The sequence below is a fragment of the Falco cherrug genome, chromosome Z (genome assembly GCF_023634085.1).
Source record: "Falco cherrug isolate bFalChe1 chromosome Z, bFalChe1.pri, whole genome shotgun sequence".
NCBI lineage: Eukaryota > Metazoa > Chordata > Aves > Falconiformes > Falconidae > Falco > Falco cherrug.
In genome coordinates, this window is record NC_073720.1 from 48,198,213 (window position 1) to 48,215,329 (window position 17,117).

General features: G+C 40.9%; 1 protein-coding gene across 6 annotated transcripts in view; it reads right to left on the minus strand.

Annotated features, from left to right (window-relative positions):
• The window catches only part of SEMA4D (semaphorin 4D), a 97,507-nt gene that overhangs the window by 7,681 nt on the left and 72,709 nt on the right, over positions 1 to 17,117 (minus strand). For 4 of the 6 annotated variants that reach the window (XM_055698353.1, XM_055698352.1, XM_055698351.1 and 1 more), the window contains 7 exons: positions 16,909 to 17,084; positions 16,641 to 16,797; positions 15,615 to 15,837; positions 15,070 to 15,185; positions 10,717 to 10,889; positions 10,467 to 10,510; positions 6,857 to 9,322 (listed from right to left, as the gene is read on the minus strand). In XM_055698353.1, the coding sequence (XP_055554328.1) occupies positions 8,406 to 9,322; positions 10,467 to 10,510; positions 10,717 to 10,889; positions 15,070 to 15,185; positions 15,615 to 15,837; positions 16,641 to 16,797; positions 16,909 to 17,084 (1,806 nt within the window). In that variant the 3' untranslated portion in view covers positions 6,857 to 8,405. Of the gene's footprint in view, positions 1 to 6,856; positions 9,323 to 10,466; positions 10,511 to 10,716; positions 10,890 to 15,069; positions 15,186 to 15,614; positions 15,838 to 16,640; positions 16,798 to 16,908; positions 17,085 to 17,117 lie in introns of those variants that run through there. The other 2 variants (XM_055698354.1, XM_055698355.1) reach the window with 1 other exon arrangement.

Below are 17,117 nucleotides of genomic sequence, written 5' to 3' on the forward strand. Positions count from 1 at the left end.
TGGCCCTCCTGCCAGCTAACGAGGCTACTACATGAAGTTTTAAAATAAAATCAAGAAAACTGGAGAGCATATTTTAGCATGCTGTCCAGAAATCACTCCTGCTCTCCGGAGAGCGCAAGGTATTGCTTTTTGCTCCTTCACTTGTTAGGCCAGTCTAGCAGGAAGATGACTGGAAGAGACAGAAATGAGATAGTCATCTCCACTGAGGGGACAACACACACAACAAACACGTTGAAGCAGCTCTGGTAAGCAGTTTCTGCTGAAATGAAAAAAAGTTAGAACTGTGTTCCAAATCATTACCCAGTTAATCAGCCATCACACTGAGGGATTAATTATTACAGGTTTACAGGTTGTAGCTCTCACGGGAAAGACAAGAAAAACAAAGTGCACATGTAGTCACTTTGAAAACTGGGCTGGTGGGGTTAGCAACAACAAGAATTTCTGGGGAAAAAGAGCATAAAGTTGTGATTATGCTCCAGAGACTCAGACACCACTCCAAAACCATCACATATCTGTAGGCAGGAGTGGGAAATACAGCTTCTTGATCATAGCCAATGTTTAGGAGTTAGTACCAGTGTATGACTCCAGGCTGAGACATTACTGATTCAGAGTTGTGTATCTGCAAAGAGAAAAAGTTTAAATATTAATGCTGAATTGCAAAAGAAGGTAGGCTAAGCTGGGAGGTCAAGTAAAACCTAAGTAAATGATACATGGAAACAAATACCCACCCAAGTGAAATCCTTCTCCTGAAAGAAGACATGTGCTGAAAGTAAGAAGTTACTTTGGGATCTCAAAGACCCCAGTGTGAAGGAAAACTTTTATACGCACCTAGTCATACTATAAAAGCTGCATGGATTCTGTAATGCCTCTTTTCCTTGTACCCTTCTAGTCCCCCCATAATCGCATGTTTATTAAGTTCAAATGGTGAATACTGCCTGTTCTGTGGTGACATCAGCTGATCTCTGGAAACGGCCTGAGCAACACCCAATTCCAGAAGCTGAAGAGCTGAACTACAACTAAGCAGCAAAGCTTCAGCTTCACAGAGGTGCTCCTCCTTCACAGGGGTAACTGGCTCTTTCCCTTGGGCTCAGGGGAGACTTTTTGACAAATTTTCTCAAAAGGATAGCTTATTCAAACCATTCAGATACCAATCAAAAACTTTTAAAACGATGCAATGGGCTTAATTTACCTAAGCCCTCTGCTGACGTATGGTGTAGGTGGTAAAATCTACCAACGAGTGTACAAGAACACTTACCTACTGGTATATATGGGATACACCACAACACGCACGCAGTTTGAAATGTTTTAAGCATGTTACAACAGTAATAATTATTTGCAGGCTACAATTACTAGTCCTAACTGGACTGATTTCTTAATGGGGAGAAAAATGTTTTGGTGTCTCTTACATTTTAAGCATTTATTGATTATCAAAAGTCACACAGGTAGAGTTTTCCCAACCGCACCTCTTATTCACTGCACAGGAAAAACCTGTATGAATGCGGTCAGCTGCACACTGCAAGGTAAGGTTCTGTTCAGCAGAAAAAAAGAATATGAAGGAAATCTTTTGAGGAAGAATTAGTAAGACACTCTTACTCTCAGCTTTTCCTAATTCTCACCTTTTTTTAACTTGATGTGCCTTATGCTTGAGTTATGTTTATACTGAGCTTATTCTAGTCCTTACAAGAAAATAATATAGTCTAAAAAACAAAGTATTTTTTTCTGCGCACCTTTCCACCTATTTCTTAGCTTGACTATAGCCTTTACATATAGAAGTACACAGCAGAAGGAAGTTCTACAGAAATTTTTCAAAATGTGCTGTTGATGCCAGAATTCAAGAATGCATCATCCATGTCACAGTCCTTACAGAAATTAATCTTCAGTTGTCTTACAGAAGTCACTGTGGAGGAAGCCATCATAGCCAGAATAACACCAACACTTAAAGGTGTTTAATGCTGCTGGTTTTGCATACAGTTAGATGTAAGGGTGCCGCAGCAGGCCCTGATGTCTGAAAAAAGAAGTGCCAATGTTCTAGTAAGATAACTGTAGCCCTAAGATATGGCCATTAAATTATGAGGATACTTTTAGGTCTCTGATTTTTATGCAAAATGGGTCTGCAGTATTTATGTGATTTTATAACCTACTATATTAAGGAAACAATTTAATTTTTCAATTTATCTTCCACATGCATCTCAAATAATGAAAGGCAGGTGTCACGTCAGAGATCTGTATAAAGGAATGGTTTTGTTGTACCAAGATGCCTTTAAGTGATGAATATTCAGTCAGTGCAGAAATCACTGAAAGAAGTGATACAAAACTGCAAAATTGCGAAGTAACAGCTACTATCAGATTACTGTAGCCAAAGATGCTACAGTAGGCAGACAGCATATGGTGAAACACCAAAGGTCTGCGGAGAAGCTAATTCGTAAAGTGGGATATGTAAATGTTTAACAAGGTACAAACTTAGCATTCCCATGAGGATGAAGATAAAACAACCACTTACATTACTATGCAACCACACAGATTAAAGTCAAGGGTACTGCTTCAACAAAGCATCACCATGTAAATACTGCATAAAAATTAAAAAAATTTTAGAAAGTTTTAAAATATTTGTGCAGTGGACGGAACTGTCCTGGGAGATGGAGACTTTTCATTTCTAGGCTACCACTTAAACTATTTTTGGGTTCCAAAACCAAATTATGTATCTGTCCACCGGCATAATTATTAAGAAACACTCAGTAACAAAGGCAGGAAGAGGTGTTCTGGGGGCTATTTTGTACAACAGTTCACAAAAAGAAAAAAAAAAAAAAAGCTGGAAAACTGCAGCTGGTTACAGAACCAGTTGTGTGTGTCCATGGAAAATTGCTATGTGATATTTCTGTTCTGGTAAGAGTACAAAGTAACAACTGAAGTAAACTCCATTTTAATAGATTGACATGCTGTAATGCACTGCACCTTCGGGCGCAGGCATGCTCCGTCTGCTCCGGGTGCTGCACACACCTGTGCCGCTCCAACTGAGCTCTGAAGGCACGGAACCAGGTTAGCCAACCAGACCACCGCAGGGCATCACTGGGGATGCAATTAATCTGAAAAATCTCACCCAAGAATGACTTATGAAGCCAGTCCCAGTGAAAAACCTTCCTCATTTCCCTGGGTAAATCAGTCTCCAACAGAAAAGCTCCTCTTCCCAGGGTCGAACTGGGCACACCCTTGGGGTATGGGGACTTTTGAGCCCCACTCCTGAGACCCGTGCTGCACCAGTACTTGGTGACACCAGTACAGCCAACCCTCAACATCTGGGCACAGCCTCGGGCAATGTCTGGTTCAGACATAACTCTGCAGACGCTCTGTCCAGACTTTACTCGGTGTGCTGCAGTGACTAGTGAAGAGCGGTGCATCATGTTTTCCCCACCCTTCTGCATGTCTTTCAGTGCAACTTCAGGCTTCGCCAGAGAGAAAAACTGTAGTGAATCATGTGCAATTCTGACTCTTGCAAGCTGTGGATCTTTTCCATGTGGGAAGCCTTCCGGCACTGTCTTCAGAATAGCATAACCACAGGGAACAGGCATTGTACATGGGCGTTAACACCCATCTTCATATCCCCATGAAATAACTCTTTTGAAAAGGATTTCTGAGTTTACAGAACTATCACGTTCACTTCCAGGATTAATTTAATGAGACTGAAAATTAAGAAACCCATTATGGAAAAGCTCCAGCTTCAGACAGACTAAGGGAGGACGTTAAGACTTACTGACACCATGGACACAGGGAGTCTGACTGCAGGCCAGAAACACAAATAAAGCATAATGTTTTACACTGTTCCTGATTATAAATGGATTTAAATCGTTGCTCAGCATACTCGGGACATTCTAGTATGTCACTCATCTGTAAAGTTAAGATCAAGAATAAACTAGTCTACAGGTGGTGGAGCAGGTAGCAGAAAAACATTTTTAAGCAGAACGAGAACCGCTAGAAAAGGTGTTTCCATTATATCCAAATGCAACAGACCACACCAGAGAAAATATAAAGCAGGTGCATACATCACTAACTCACCACCTCTCCCCTGCACCAAATGGTGCAGTATTTTGTTCAACTTAGTTGAAGCCTGCCTCAAATGTCTTTAAAGGATTTAAAGTCTGTAATGGGAGAGAAAAGTTCTATTAGATAAATTCTACAGGAAACCTAGCATTTGCTCGAGTGTGTATCTAGCAGACACATCTTTGAAAAAATGTGAAGATGTGACACAGTTCAGGGGAGCAGAGAGAGGAACTGGGAGGCAGTTTGTGAAGGATTTATTCTGTCCTTTTCACGAAGGGCAGGAGTACTCCATTCTTGAAAAGCTCATTTTTAAAAAAAACACCACCACACAATAGGTGACAAGTGGCTGTTGGTGCTGTACCCACTTTAAGGTTGTTGCAATGAGCCTGCTACAAGGTTGTAAAGTATTATCCTTGGGTGAGCTTTCAGGTCAAAACATGTGGGATGACTAAGAAATGAGTAACAGAACTCACCTACTCCTGCTGAGTTTCCAGACAGCTTGAAACAGACATTTACAATTTAAAAAAAAACGAGGAAGAGATTCACTAATTCTCATAAAAATAACATTAGAAACTTAATTAAAAATGAGCTCCAGGTTTTTGCCTGAATGATGTGGCAGTCTATTTATTTGCATCACGCATTTGCTGATACCTTATCCTTTACGAAGAAGACCAGGTATGGCATTTAACTCTTGTCAGTCCCATTTAACCCTTCTGCCCCTTGCAAACACGTTTTACCTTATATTCATAGCTGAGGGAAATAAGATTCCATTACAGGTACGTTTATATAAATATTAACAGATATTGGAGGAATGTGAACAAATTCCCTCCTAGTAAAAGCATTTGCTTAGCCCCATCCCCACCTCCCCCACAAAAGAGTCGTATATCCTCCCATGCAGATCCCAGAAAGATACATTAGACCTGCATCAGTTTGGTAGGCTGGTTTGCATTTGTCAGGTTTTCTAAAAAGATCAATGGAATGAAGTTGTAATTCTGGGTAAGAGAAGAGTGTGATGGATGTATCAGCCAAATGTCATTTCACAAAGGCAGTAAATCCCCCACCCATTAACACGAAGTCCAGTCCTTCACTGCTTTCTGAGAGAAGTCAGAAATGCCTCCACAGCTCACTCATTTTGCCTGTGCCTGAGCCATCACTGCATCTCTTGGACGTCTGATTCTTGTTACAGCTTCCACTATTCATCCCCACCACCTCAGGATTGAATTCCACAGTCGAACCTCAGGACTCCGCTCCATCTTTTAAGTCTCAATGCCAAGGCAATTTCAATTACTTTTAAAAACCAGCACGAGTGCCATGTTAAATCAGATATTGCAGATGAAAAAAGTAATTTTAAAATAAATTCCAGATCTGTAGCACTATTATCAGACTGTTTAAATCCTTTGTGCTATTTATGCTATTATTACAATTTTTTTCATGGTGAACAACAAAGTTTCTGAATTGTGTATAGCAACAGTGAACAAATTACGGCTGAAAGGTCTTTTCTAAACTACATGATTCTACAATTCTGTTCTTCTTTTTAGACCTACTGTAATAAAGATTCATGCATTTTGATCTGAGTGTATGTAACACTCATACACACTTACTAGAGACAGACCAATATGAAACAATACTACTTAGTAATCCTTATCTGTAATCTGTTCTTTTAAGGAAAAAGGTTACATCTGAAGACCTGTTTAGATCCATTAAATCTCACTCATCTTAAACAGGAAACTACTATCTGAACAAAAGCTGACAAATGCTGGAATTCTATAGAAAAAATAGCTTTGTCCTTTTCCTGTACACATCAGATAATATATTCTTCATAATTTGTCATTACTGCAAGTACTTTACCACTTGAAATAAGTTAGGGCTAAAAAGGAGTAACTGACCTGGTCCAGAACAGACACTAAATTAAAATCCAACAGAAGTGTATTTTTTAAGCGGCATACATACTGGCAGTGAAAATATTTAAACAGCCTTATGCAACCACGACTCAGTGAACTCCTTCAGCATGCAAGGGAGTCTATTAAAATCAATTGACTATTAATATGCTAAAGTAGGCTGCTAAATCAGAGCCTGCATTTTACAGTACAGTATTCACAGTGCCAGATTCTTGGTAACAGCATGCTGACAATACATCCTAAAATAGTCTTTTTCTTTCTCTCTCTCTCCTTTTTTTTTAAGACAGCAAAAAAGGAAAACATGGGGACGTATCTAAACCTCTAATGCAGAAAATGCTTGTTTATACAGGTGTCCTCCAACTTACCTGTGGCTTGACAGAAGAGGTGAAAGGGTCCCCGGACACTAACATGCTGTGCCTGGTCACTTAGGAAAGGTGGCAACAACATGACCTTTACAGGGTCTGTGCTAGACCAAACATCAGGCTGGGTACTGGTGGGTGAAGGAGGTGAATCACTTCCCACACAGGACAAAAAGGAGGTACCAGTAGGAGGGAAAGGTATAGGAGATGAGGCTGTGTGACAGAAGAGGACAGAAAAGAAAAAAAGAAAGGGTACTAAGGAAAAAAGTTGTAAGAAATACATCACACACTGAATAAATAATGCAAAAAGACAAATGAATTTTAGGAGGGTATTAATAGGAAGTGTCCCTAGGCCCCTAGAGAAGAGTGCTTTCCTCCTTCACCCACGTTTCTTATTCCATCCTTCCAATCCCACTCCCCTGGGTTATAGCCCACTCAACTAAAGCTAAGAGAATCAGCTGCAGATAGCAAAAGTTTTCATTTTTCCCCCTTAAAAGAAACCAAAAGGAGCACTAGGTACCTGAAATACGGAAAGCAGTGTCATTGTCTCAAGTTTCATAAAAGTCAAGATATAATACAATTTATTTTAATATTTATTCTGTTATATGTACATAATTAAAAATAGAAAAATAAAACCAAACTGAATCTTATAAAATATAAACTGTTTACACTAAGATGGTCTAAATTATGTTCGCATGAAAGTTGAACACAGAAAAGCAGCCCAGGCATACTGCTATTTACTGTTCAAATGTATTCTACTTCTAGCAGTATTTACAGAAAGATGCAGTGAGAGGAACAATTCTTCAGGACTGTACCGCACAAAATGCTTTTACAGACAAACAGTGCTGCTGTGAACCAGGCTGAGAAATGCATGCTGTCACGTTTGCAGGCATGATTCACATAAACAGTTCAAATGCTTGTTTGAGCAGCTCCAGTTTCAGTCTCCAGTTGCACAGGAGATTGCAAGGTGTCATCCAGAAAGGGTGACGCTGCAAAGATTTGTCACAAAAAGAAGCTGAGTTATTTCTGAATCTGAAAAAAAAAAAAAACCAGCAATGTTTTCTCATCAGGCTGTATCCTAACAGTCCATTCCAGCACGTCACTAGCTGAATTATTGTAGTTAATTCTTCTCAACTCCTGTTTCACTTCCACAGTGCAAAAAACTTCTCTCTGTGTCACTGCTAACTGACAGCTGCTTGCCTGTACTGTTTCACTTTAACAAAAGATCCAGTTTTGTATAGAAAATAGAATGTGACTACGTCCAGCTTGCTGGTTAAGGGTGGGAGTGGGAGGCAGAAGGGGGGAGACAGGAGGGGAACGGGGGGAGCGAGGAAAAGTATTCCTAAATCTATTATTTCCTTCCTCCTCCGCCACTTACTCCATGTTTTGTACTGATATTTGTTGTACCTAAATTTCTAGAAAGCAGCAAAGAAAAAAAGCCTTTAAACAAGATTATCCCTGAGTCTTACACAAATCAAGCCAATGCTATATCCCCATTATACCTTAACATTTAAGATACTTAAAGAGCAGTTAAAAATAACTTCAATTAACTAAAAGAGACCTAGTGTGCCAAAACAGAAAGCATAAAACTAAAAATAATCACAAGAAGCAAAGAAAAAAAAAATGTCCCAATCTGGACAAAAGTCTATAATTTACCAATCTGATAAAACTAAACTTAATTTCCAATTTGGAATTAAAATGAAACTAGGTCTTTTTTTAATGGCAGCTAAAAATATGTGTAGACTGAAGTACTTTTTAAAGCCAGTTGAATTAGAAAGTTACTTGTATCCTATGGAAGAACAGGGCTGAAGAACAAGCACGTAACTGTTCACTAGAGTGAAGCGATTGGTGGGGGGAAAATTGGGAACAAATGGTGATCTGAAACTGGCCATTTAGCAAAAACAAACAAAAGGGACAGTACAACACAAGATGCTATGGTCTGCAGACAAGTACACCGCTTCTCTAATCTGGCGAGATCCGAACACAAATTGGCTTGCTGTACAGCTCAGGCATGTAATCCCCACTATGGCTCAGCTGTCACACCCGCTCTCTGCGCTCAAATAGTCACAGGACTGCAGCTGATTTCCACCACTGAAATGAACGATTGGGTCCTTCAGTCCCCCTCTGCATCTGAGTCGGCATACTTGAGCTCACACTTGACATCGAAGGGCTTGTCCTTGGCCTCTCGGGACACCTGTGAATCCCCAGGCTGCAGCTGGCTGTTCCCATAGTCGGGCTCAGTCTCGTAGCCAGTGTCGTGTGCCGGCTTCAGCTGCTCCCCGCTCTGATGGCTGACACTGCCTTGCTCCACCAGCGTCTCCTTGACACTTTGCTCGCAATCAGAAAAATCTGACTTAGTTTTCTTCTTACCAAGCAGCATGACAGAACGAAATTTCAAGCACTGCCCTGGCAAGTACCCTTTGTAACAGTTGTAAGAGAGCAGGCACAAGAACAGAATAAAAAAGAAGAGGAAGAGGAACATCAACAGGAAGTTATCGTTTGACTTGAGGAACATCGTCTTTTCTGGGACCGTGTCAGGAATGGAATTGAAGTGCTCTGTCTTGGAGGCTGCACTTGTTAGGACAGGGCCAATGGGCTTTGTTACTATCCTTGCTGTCGTGATTGGTACCATAAGAGTGGTCGAGGTGTGAGCAGTAGACCCCTCAGTTGATACAGCTGACACTTTTGGCACACGGCTATTACCTTCTGTTGGTGCAGCTGCTGTGGTGGGGCCTGCTGTGGTATGCTGGATCTTTTTCAGTTCCAAAACATGCTTAGCTAGCACTTGAGAGAATTTCTTATTCTTCACTTTTTCTTCCGACAAACACTGGTAAACACCACTGTCTCCTTCTGATAAATTGAAGATGAGCAGTGCCTTTTCCAGCAGACGGTACTTGGGACTTTCCACTCTCAGCACATCGTCTTTGAACTTCCAAACTACCTGTGCCAGATTGGACTTTTGAGAACACTTGAGTTCTGCTGTGCTCCCATGCTTGAACGTATGCTGTAGGGAATTCTCTCTTACTTTATCTGGAACACCAAAATAAAGGTGCAGAGCATCAGCAATCATTTCCATTAGCTTTAATCCATACAGTTTCACGAGACTGTGCTATAGTCTTATAACAGAAACTTAAAGATCACAGCATTCAGATTAACTCACAAGTCCAAGATGACAGCATGCAAGGACCTCAGTGAAATACCAAGCTACAGCTGCATGCAAGACATTAAGGCAGACTAAGAGGCAGGACACCTCAAACTCTAACACAGCCTCCACTTCCAGAAAAGATGAGACCTTGCTGATCCACAACTGAGCATGCATCTGAAACCAGTCAGTCAACGTTTGAGGCAAGATGCTGAACTTTGTATCGCTTTGTATGCAATTGGTACATTTTAAGTAAATCTGCAACTACAAAACATGGAAGAAGAAACTGAACAAACTGCTGTTACTCAAGTGAAACAAAGTCTTCTAAAAAAGTATCAGCACTTACCGCACACCCACAATGCAACACCATAAATTAATGAAAAAACTAACAAGTAACACCCTCATAGTGGTCCATGTTTCGCTTGAATTAGAAATAAAACTGAGTATATCAAACTCTCAAGAGCTTTGTTTACTGCAGCTTAGTCCTGTAACACTACTCTTCTTTAAGATCTCCTTGATCTGGTGGCAGCATCCCATGCTATAAAGCAAGGGCCTGTGGTTATGTGCCTTGGAGCACTATGGAGGGTACTTCAGTGGCTCTGTACCACATTCTGAGCTGCCCCTCTCTCTTACCATAAAACCAGCTTTTTTTCATGGTCATTTCATTTGATCCAGCAGCAATAACCAAGCACAAGGCTCACAGTAGAATGTGAAATGCTGTATCACAGAGAAATGATACTAGAAGTACTGCACTAGAAGTACTTATGGTAAATACTGCTTTCATTCACAAGTCGCTGTTGAGGTACCCCCATTCATTTCAGGGGTGTGTGCGCTGCACACTGAAATGTATACAAACACAGACATTTTAAGATAACATGCAGGCTGTAGAGATGCTCAACTATTCAGAAGCAGAATCTCATACCTATTAAAATAAAGAAGTGGCCAGATAATCAAAAACACAAGCTGAACTGAACACAAGTCTTTCACCTCTCCACCCAGACACGTGAAAGAGCTCTTCAAAGACTAACTCACCAGAACAAGAAGATGCATCTCCACCAATGTTCTGAATCCAGCTCCTGTAAAGGGAAGCCCAAGTATTACAACTTCAAATCTCGTCTCCTACAGCCTGCCCATCCTTTCGTACTAAGATTCATCTTAACGGAACAGCACAAGCAAACGTAGGTGGATAGGAAGAAGTCTCTATTTTAAAATATTCAGTTAAAAATTGCCAGTTATTGGCAATATTGAGTGTAAATGTAAGGTAATCAAAGACTAGCATTACCTTTCGACTTCACTTTCTTTAAAAATATCAATGCAGGAAGCTTCAAGGGGTTTCCAAGCACAGTAAGGATCCCTTGCTAAAACACAGTCAACACAAGTGGTATACTTGTCACAGAATGCCACTGGAGACTGAACCACACCAGAATTTGAACCAGCATAGAGGTATCTTTGGCCCTAGAAAACAGAAACAAGGCACAACAAAAAACCCCACAGCCAATCACTTTCTCAAAGCTGAATAATCTAATTCATGAAACAATTTAAGAATTACTAAAAGTAGAGTTGAACCTAACATAAGTACAGCTGTATTTCTAAAAACTGAGGCATGAGGGGAGTACACATTTTTATTAGCTTATACTTCTAGAAAGGAAAACTTATCTTGAAAATATTTAGTGATGCTGAAGTGCAAAAAGACAAAAGAACCAAAACCTGAAACAGACACAGTTTGTGAAATCGGGAAGTCACCAAGTCTAACTACGGTTTTATCACACAGTTTTTTCCACAAATACCAATGCACCGACAATCCTGTAAGGCAAGGCAAGCTTGTGCTGATGACAAGGCTGCAGCAGGTGTGCACAAGCCTGAACAGGCAAGGCTTGCTGTATGTGGGACCTGCTCTTGTTAACCCAAAGCAGTCCTACTGCCTTCAGCTCTTCTACCAGTCAGGTCTCTGCAGCCACATCAGCATCAGTCTTGGAAGAGTCGAATGCAGCTGCCTACTTGCTACTCAAAGAGGAACACCAGAGAGTATTCACAGGAAACAGCACTGGCCTGACACCTAGGAAAAGCGGGATATCAACAGAATGGCTATTTCACCCACCGTTGCTGGGGAACCCGAACATGTCTCACTGAGCACAGCAGGAAAAGACCACACTCATCTCAAACGGCCTTCTCATAAAAGGTGGGCAGCTGCATTATTTCACTCATCTGTTTCAAAGCTCAGGGAAACCAACGGCTGAAGGTACACTCAAAACTTACATATTATGCAAAGCCTCAAGAAAGGGGTCTGCATGGCAACCCAAAGCTAGCAGTGACCTAACCTCTAGTCCTTTTGAGAGGCTGTGCATACAAAGCCAAACAGCACAACCCACCTTGGCAGTGGGCTGGCTTCATCCTGAGCAGAATACCGAGTGGATTTATTGGCACTCTACTATGTTGTCATGGCAAATGAGCTGGATCCAAGCACAAGAGTGGCTTCTCCTGTACTGCAGCCGTACAGATCTCAGTATGTAGAAATGCACTCGGGGGTCATGTCTGCAGTAAGACTGCTCGACTCCAGCAGGATCAATATGGTCACAAAGTAATGGGCAGACATGCAAGGAAGATTTCTAGTAGAGGAACCTTGTTCAAAAATCTCATGTTCATGGTGCAGATTTTTGGTCTAGACATCAGAAACGGCCTCAAGAAAACAACTAACAAGGCACTGTAGGGCTGAATTTCGGTTTGGGGGCTCACTATCACTCTTTCACTATGGATGTAAGGAGGTTTTGCCACAAGAACTCTGAACAAGTTAGTCTCTTTAATTCAATGATCACGGGGAAGTCTATCTTACAATTAAGCTAATGAGCGATGCAGTCTGACTAACAACAGTCCCTAGAGGAAGCTACAAGACCGAGCACAAATCAGTTTGGATCCATCTCATATATGAAGCATGCAGACAGCTTTCAAGGAAACTCTTGATGCTGGAAGATGAAAGAAAAAAACTGGATCAAACCAGAATCTGCTGGCACTGCTGGAAGACAGACTTTCAAAGAGAATCAATCCTCAGAGACATATATTCAAATACAGTCTCTGATTCTAAAATTTAACTTAGGTTAGTGTTGGACTATGCTGCAGTGCCCACAGAAGAAAGTCTGGAGTGTTGGAGACTCCTGACTTTCTAGGAAATGCTTTCCACTTTGCCTGAAAGCTCCTCCAGTGCACCAAGCGCTGCTCATCTTGCTACTGCTCTGCCAGCTAACACCCAACCAACATAGCAACACTGCACATGGGCTGTAGTGTCTCAGCATGATTCACAGCTGGTACATCCATGAGTTCAGAGAACACGCAGTGAGCCGAGTAGACCATTTTTAAAAATCCAATCAAATCTTTCAGTCAAGCAGGAGTTACGAGGATCTACTGTAGGCTGATCTGACTGCCCACTGCCCTCTGAACAAGGTGAAGGTATATCGGAAGGGTCTGGTGACTACTGCTGTAATGTGTTCAGAAAGAACTCTGACTCCAGAGGGATCTCAAGCCCATCATCAGGGTAACAATTTTACCTTCTTGTGGTTAATCAATTACTATGGGATGCCACTACATGTATCAGTATCACCTCTACAAAGGACTTCCATGAACTGACCGTGACACCCAAGGAGGTAGAAACTTGTGTTTTGATGCTGGCATGCAGAAGTAATCCCTGCTTGGGTGGTACCATGATTACACAGCTTTCAGGACTGGCACCTGACCTGACCTCCCAACTCCTCATCACTGAAAAGGACCACTGCTTTTATGGAAATGTGCTAGGCAGCACTGCTTCAGTTTTGGGTGTTAGCTTTATGTGCCAGAAGTTGTTCTAAAAACATGGAAGTTTTACCTTGAAGCTACACACTGATACACTCCAGTGCCATGCAGGATGCAGTGGGTTGGGTTTTTTTGTTGGTTTTTTTTTTTTTTTTCCCCAATCCTAAGCTTTGAGAGAAGTTTCTGTGTGGAAAGACAGCACATTTCCTATGCAGCCCCTATGCCATGTCTCACACTGCCCCCTTTCAGGATATTCTTGAGGAATTGAGAATATGGCACCTGGATCCAAAGTGAATAAATTCAGTGCCATCATTTCTACACTAGCCTTGGCTACCAAGGGTGTACTGAAACTGTAGATCATCTGTCTTTGGTGTCAGGCTGTAACGCCTATCATTTCCCTTCCACTCCCAAGCAATGAGGGAATCATAGTTAAGCCAGTGTATGAATGATCCCAGAATTTACCCAAAATTAGAACAATGAGCATTAGCATATTTATTAGAAGAGTTATCTATCATTGTCTTTTATCACAGGGTAAATGGTGAAACCTCCTGTCAAAGCAAGGCATTTGAAGCTTGCCTTGCAAATAGAAGCAGAGGAAATCAGCAAACTTTAATATATACACACACATATATATTAAATTGCCAGTGTGATGCATCATATAAAAATAAACATCTTTACCGAAATCTATAAGCACATAAGTTTTTAATCACTGATTTTCATTTATCTATCAAAAGTATACTCTGTCCTCCAGACTTCTATTATAAGCATGAAAGGACAAGTGTGCATGTTGACCTTGAAAGAATTATGGCATAAAGCTCTCTTGCACCCTTCTACCATGAGTTAATCATGTTGGCATGCAAAGATTTATTAAAAATCCCACAAAAAAAGCTGTTTCTAAGATATCTTGGCAGTACTTCTAAATCCCTAGTTGCAAAGCATTTATCTATCACTAGGTAGCTACTGAATGCCAGTATTACTATCAGATACTTCAAAAGAGCCATTCTTTCCTTTAAAAAACCAAAAATTTCACCAGTTTGAAGGGTCTGATGTTACAAGCCACTGCTTAGGGTAATAATTTCATAGACATTCACAGATCTGCAGGTCTGAATATCTAGGGCCAGAAGCATAATTCATGTACAAAGTACACACAGTGGCTATCCTCCCACTGTCATAAAACCACTCCAGGGTTAAACCAAGCAATTGATTAATAGCGCAGAATGACTGCTGGGTTTGCAGCCTGCGGCAAGGTTTGTGTTCCCAGCTAAAGATGCAGCTGGTACCCTGCCAGGCAGACAGAACCTCACCAGAGGTCCTCACCCCGAGCCACACCAACACCACCGTTCTCCTGATACACCTAGCATGCAGAAGCCTGAAAGGTTTGGGACAGCAGAAACCAATTAGTTACACATTTATGTGTGTGTCTGCAAAACAAGACTGTTCTCTCTTCTTAGGTCTAGTTCCTGAGAAAGGGACACCACCCCTCTGCTAAACCCCTGACGGTTTTTCCTTGTTTGCAATGGCCACAAGGTGTCAGGATTTCTACGTTACTCCTAACCTGAAAACTGGTACCTTAAAATACTTTACAGCTTTCAGCTTCTGCACATGGCGTCCACGTGGAGACCTGCGCACCTGTGTCCCCCTACCTACACACCTTCAGAAGCCTGCTACCTATCAAACACACTGAAATGCAGCAGGCAATACATGACATTGCTGTAGTGCGATGAATTACAGATGCAGCCTCTGGCTCTGTGCACAGTGACAGTCTTCTTTCATCGTGTCAGTCTTACAAGCTGGTACTAAAATGTTTTGTGGAAGAGCAAAATGAGATGAATGCTGTGATGCTTATAGCACTTACTCTTCTGGATGAAAGCAAGAGAGTTTGGACTGGCTCAAAGTTTGGAAAAAGCTGTGTTTCTTCAATAATATGCATTCCATTTTCATAGCTGATAGCTTTGTGCAGTGCTCCTTGATCTGAAACAACAAAGCAACATATTTAAGTAAGCTTCTGAAATTAAAAAGGCAGAGGGAAAAATTGCTTAATTGTTTAAAGTTGTCTCAATCTGCTTGCTGTTCGCACAACTCATGATGGCAAGTTTAATGGTTGCCATTGGCACAAAAGAGCTCTGAGCAAGAAATAACATTTTTGGACAAAGAATGACCACTTGGGGATTTTCCTATGTTGTTTCTGCTGCACTCGTTGCAGTTTTGCAGTTCCTTTCCTGCAATACTTTTTCAAAGCAGGTAAGATTCTCCACTTACTCACCATGAACCTTTACTTTTCAATGAAACACCAGTTGGTGCAGAGGCACTGTAAATACAGAAGTCTCAAGAGTTTCTCTTAGAACACACTCCAGCATAAAGAACCAGTACATCATTAAAAAAACGTTTTGCAGAGCTCACCTGTACCGATGAACATAACATCATATATGGTGCTGTTGAGAGCTCTGACTCTGTCTACTACAATCTGAGTATACTTCACATCTCGTTTTACTAGGCGAGGTCTGTCTCCCACTGGGGTCACTGAGTCATCCATTAGAGGATGATCTTTAACAAACTGCAATGTCTTGTCTGGTAAATTCAGAGAACTCATGTAGTTTGATGCTCTGGCTTCATTGTTTATACACTAACAGAGGAGGAGAAACAAACCAAAAAAAACCCCAATCAAATTGTATCGTTCACTTGCACAAAATACAGACAATTAACAGCAGCTACACGCATTTTCTTCTCTGCTTTCTTTTGGCCAGTAAACACACCTTTACATTATACTCATTCTACCTAGGGAAGTCCTTGGGTCTTGTAGCACTTTGGCTTCTGTGATATACTAATCCCTGAGCATCGGACTACATTCTTATTTGGGCCCAAAGTGCATTTCAGGATAACATTCTTTCTGGACTTTCATGCTTTTTTACTTTTAACTTTCACCTCATTAAGCAGGAGCAACAAGATGACTGCAGGGAACATGAGAAAGTAAGAAACATGTGAGAGACACCCAGCACTATGAACATTTTGTTTGCAGAGCATTGCACTGCACTGGATAAAGCTGCTGAACCTACTGACACAATGCAATGATCGCTATACTTCTGTTCATCTAAACTAAAAAGTATTTGATGTTGCCTAGCATATACTGACATCTACTTCACACTAAAAAAATTAGTAACAACATAATGAAACAAACCCGAGCAAATAACTGAAAAAGTAACAAAAAACCAGCAAATAACTCCATTATACATTAAAAACCCCCACCTTCATTCCCAAATATTCAGTTCAGAATAAGTCACTTCAGTGTTTTCCTATGAAGTCTTTACAACAAAAAGTATCCAGATCAGGACAAACTAAAATTAATCTTTAGCAGGTTACCTAGTATTTTCTTTACTCCTGAGCACTAAAAAAGGACTAGTCATCAGATCCAAGATTACAGAAACTTACCGCACCAGGTCGAGGATTAGGAATTTCCCCATTGTATCGTACCCACTTTGTATGAGACTGTTCTACTGTAGCACTCTGCATATATTTTCCTTTCAAGAAAACATTTTCTACAGTAGACAGATTGTATGCACACACTGCTGACAGACCCACATTATTCCTAAAAGTTGAGGAAGAAGAAAAGAAATAAAAATCATAAAGGCAATTTTTACTTACAGTAACTAATTGAGATTAAAAGCACTTATCCAGGAAAAGGCTACACCACACTTACAGTTGCGGAGAGAAGACTCCATATATCACTGGCTCCTTCAAAGTTGGAGACTTGAGAATAAAAACATCATTGATAATATTGAAAATTAAATTCTTATCAGGGATAGTACAAATCAATCTGGCCTTGAGAAAGGAAGTCCATTTTTTCTGCAAGGTCCTTAATCCTCCTTGGTCCCTCTTTTGATATTAAAAAAAATAAGAAGGTGTTTG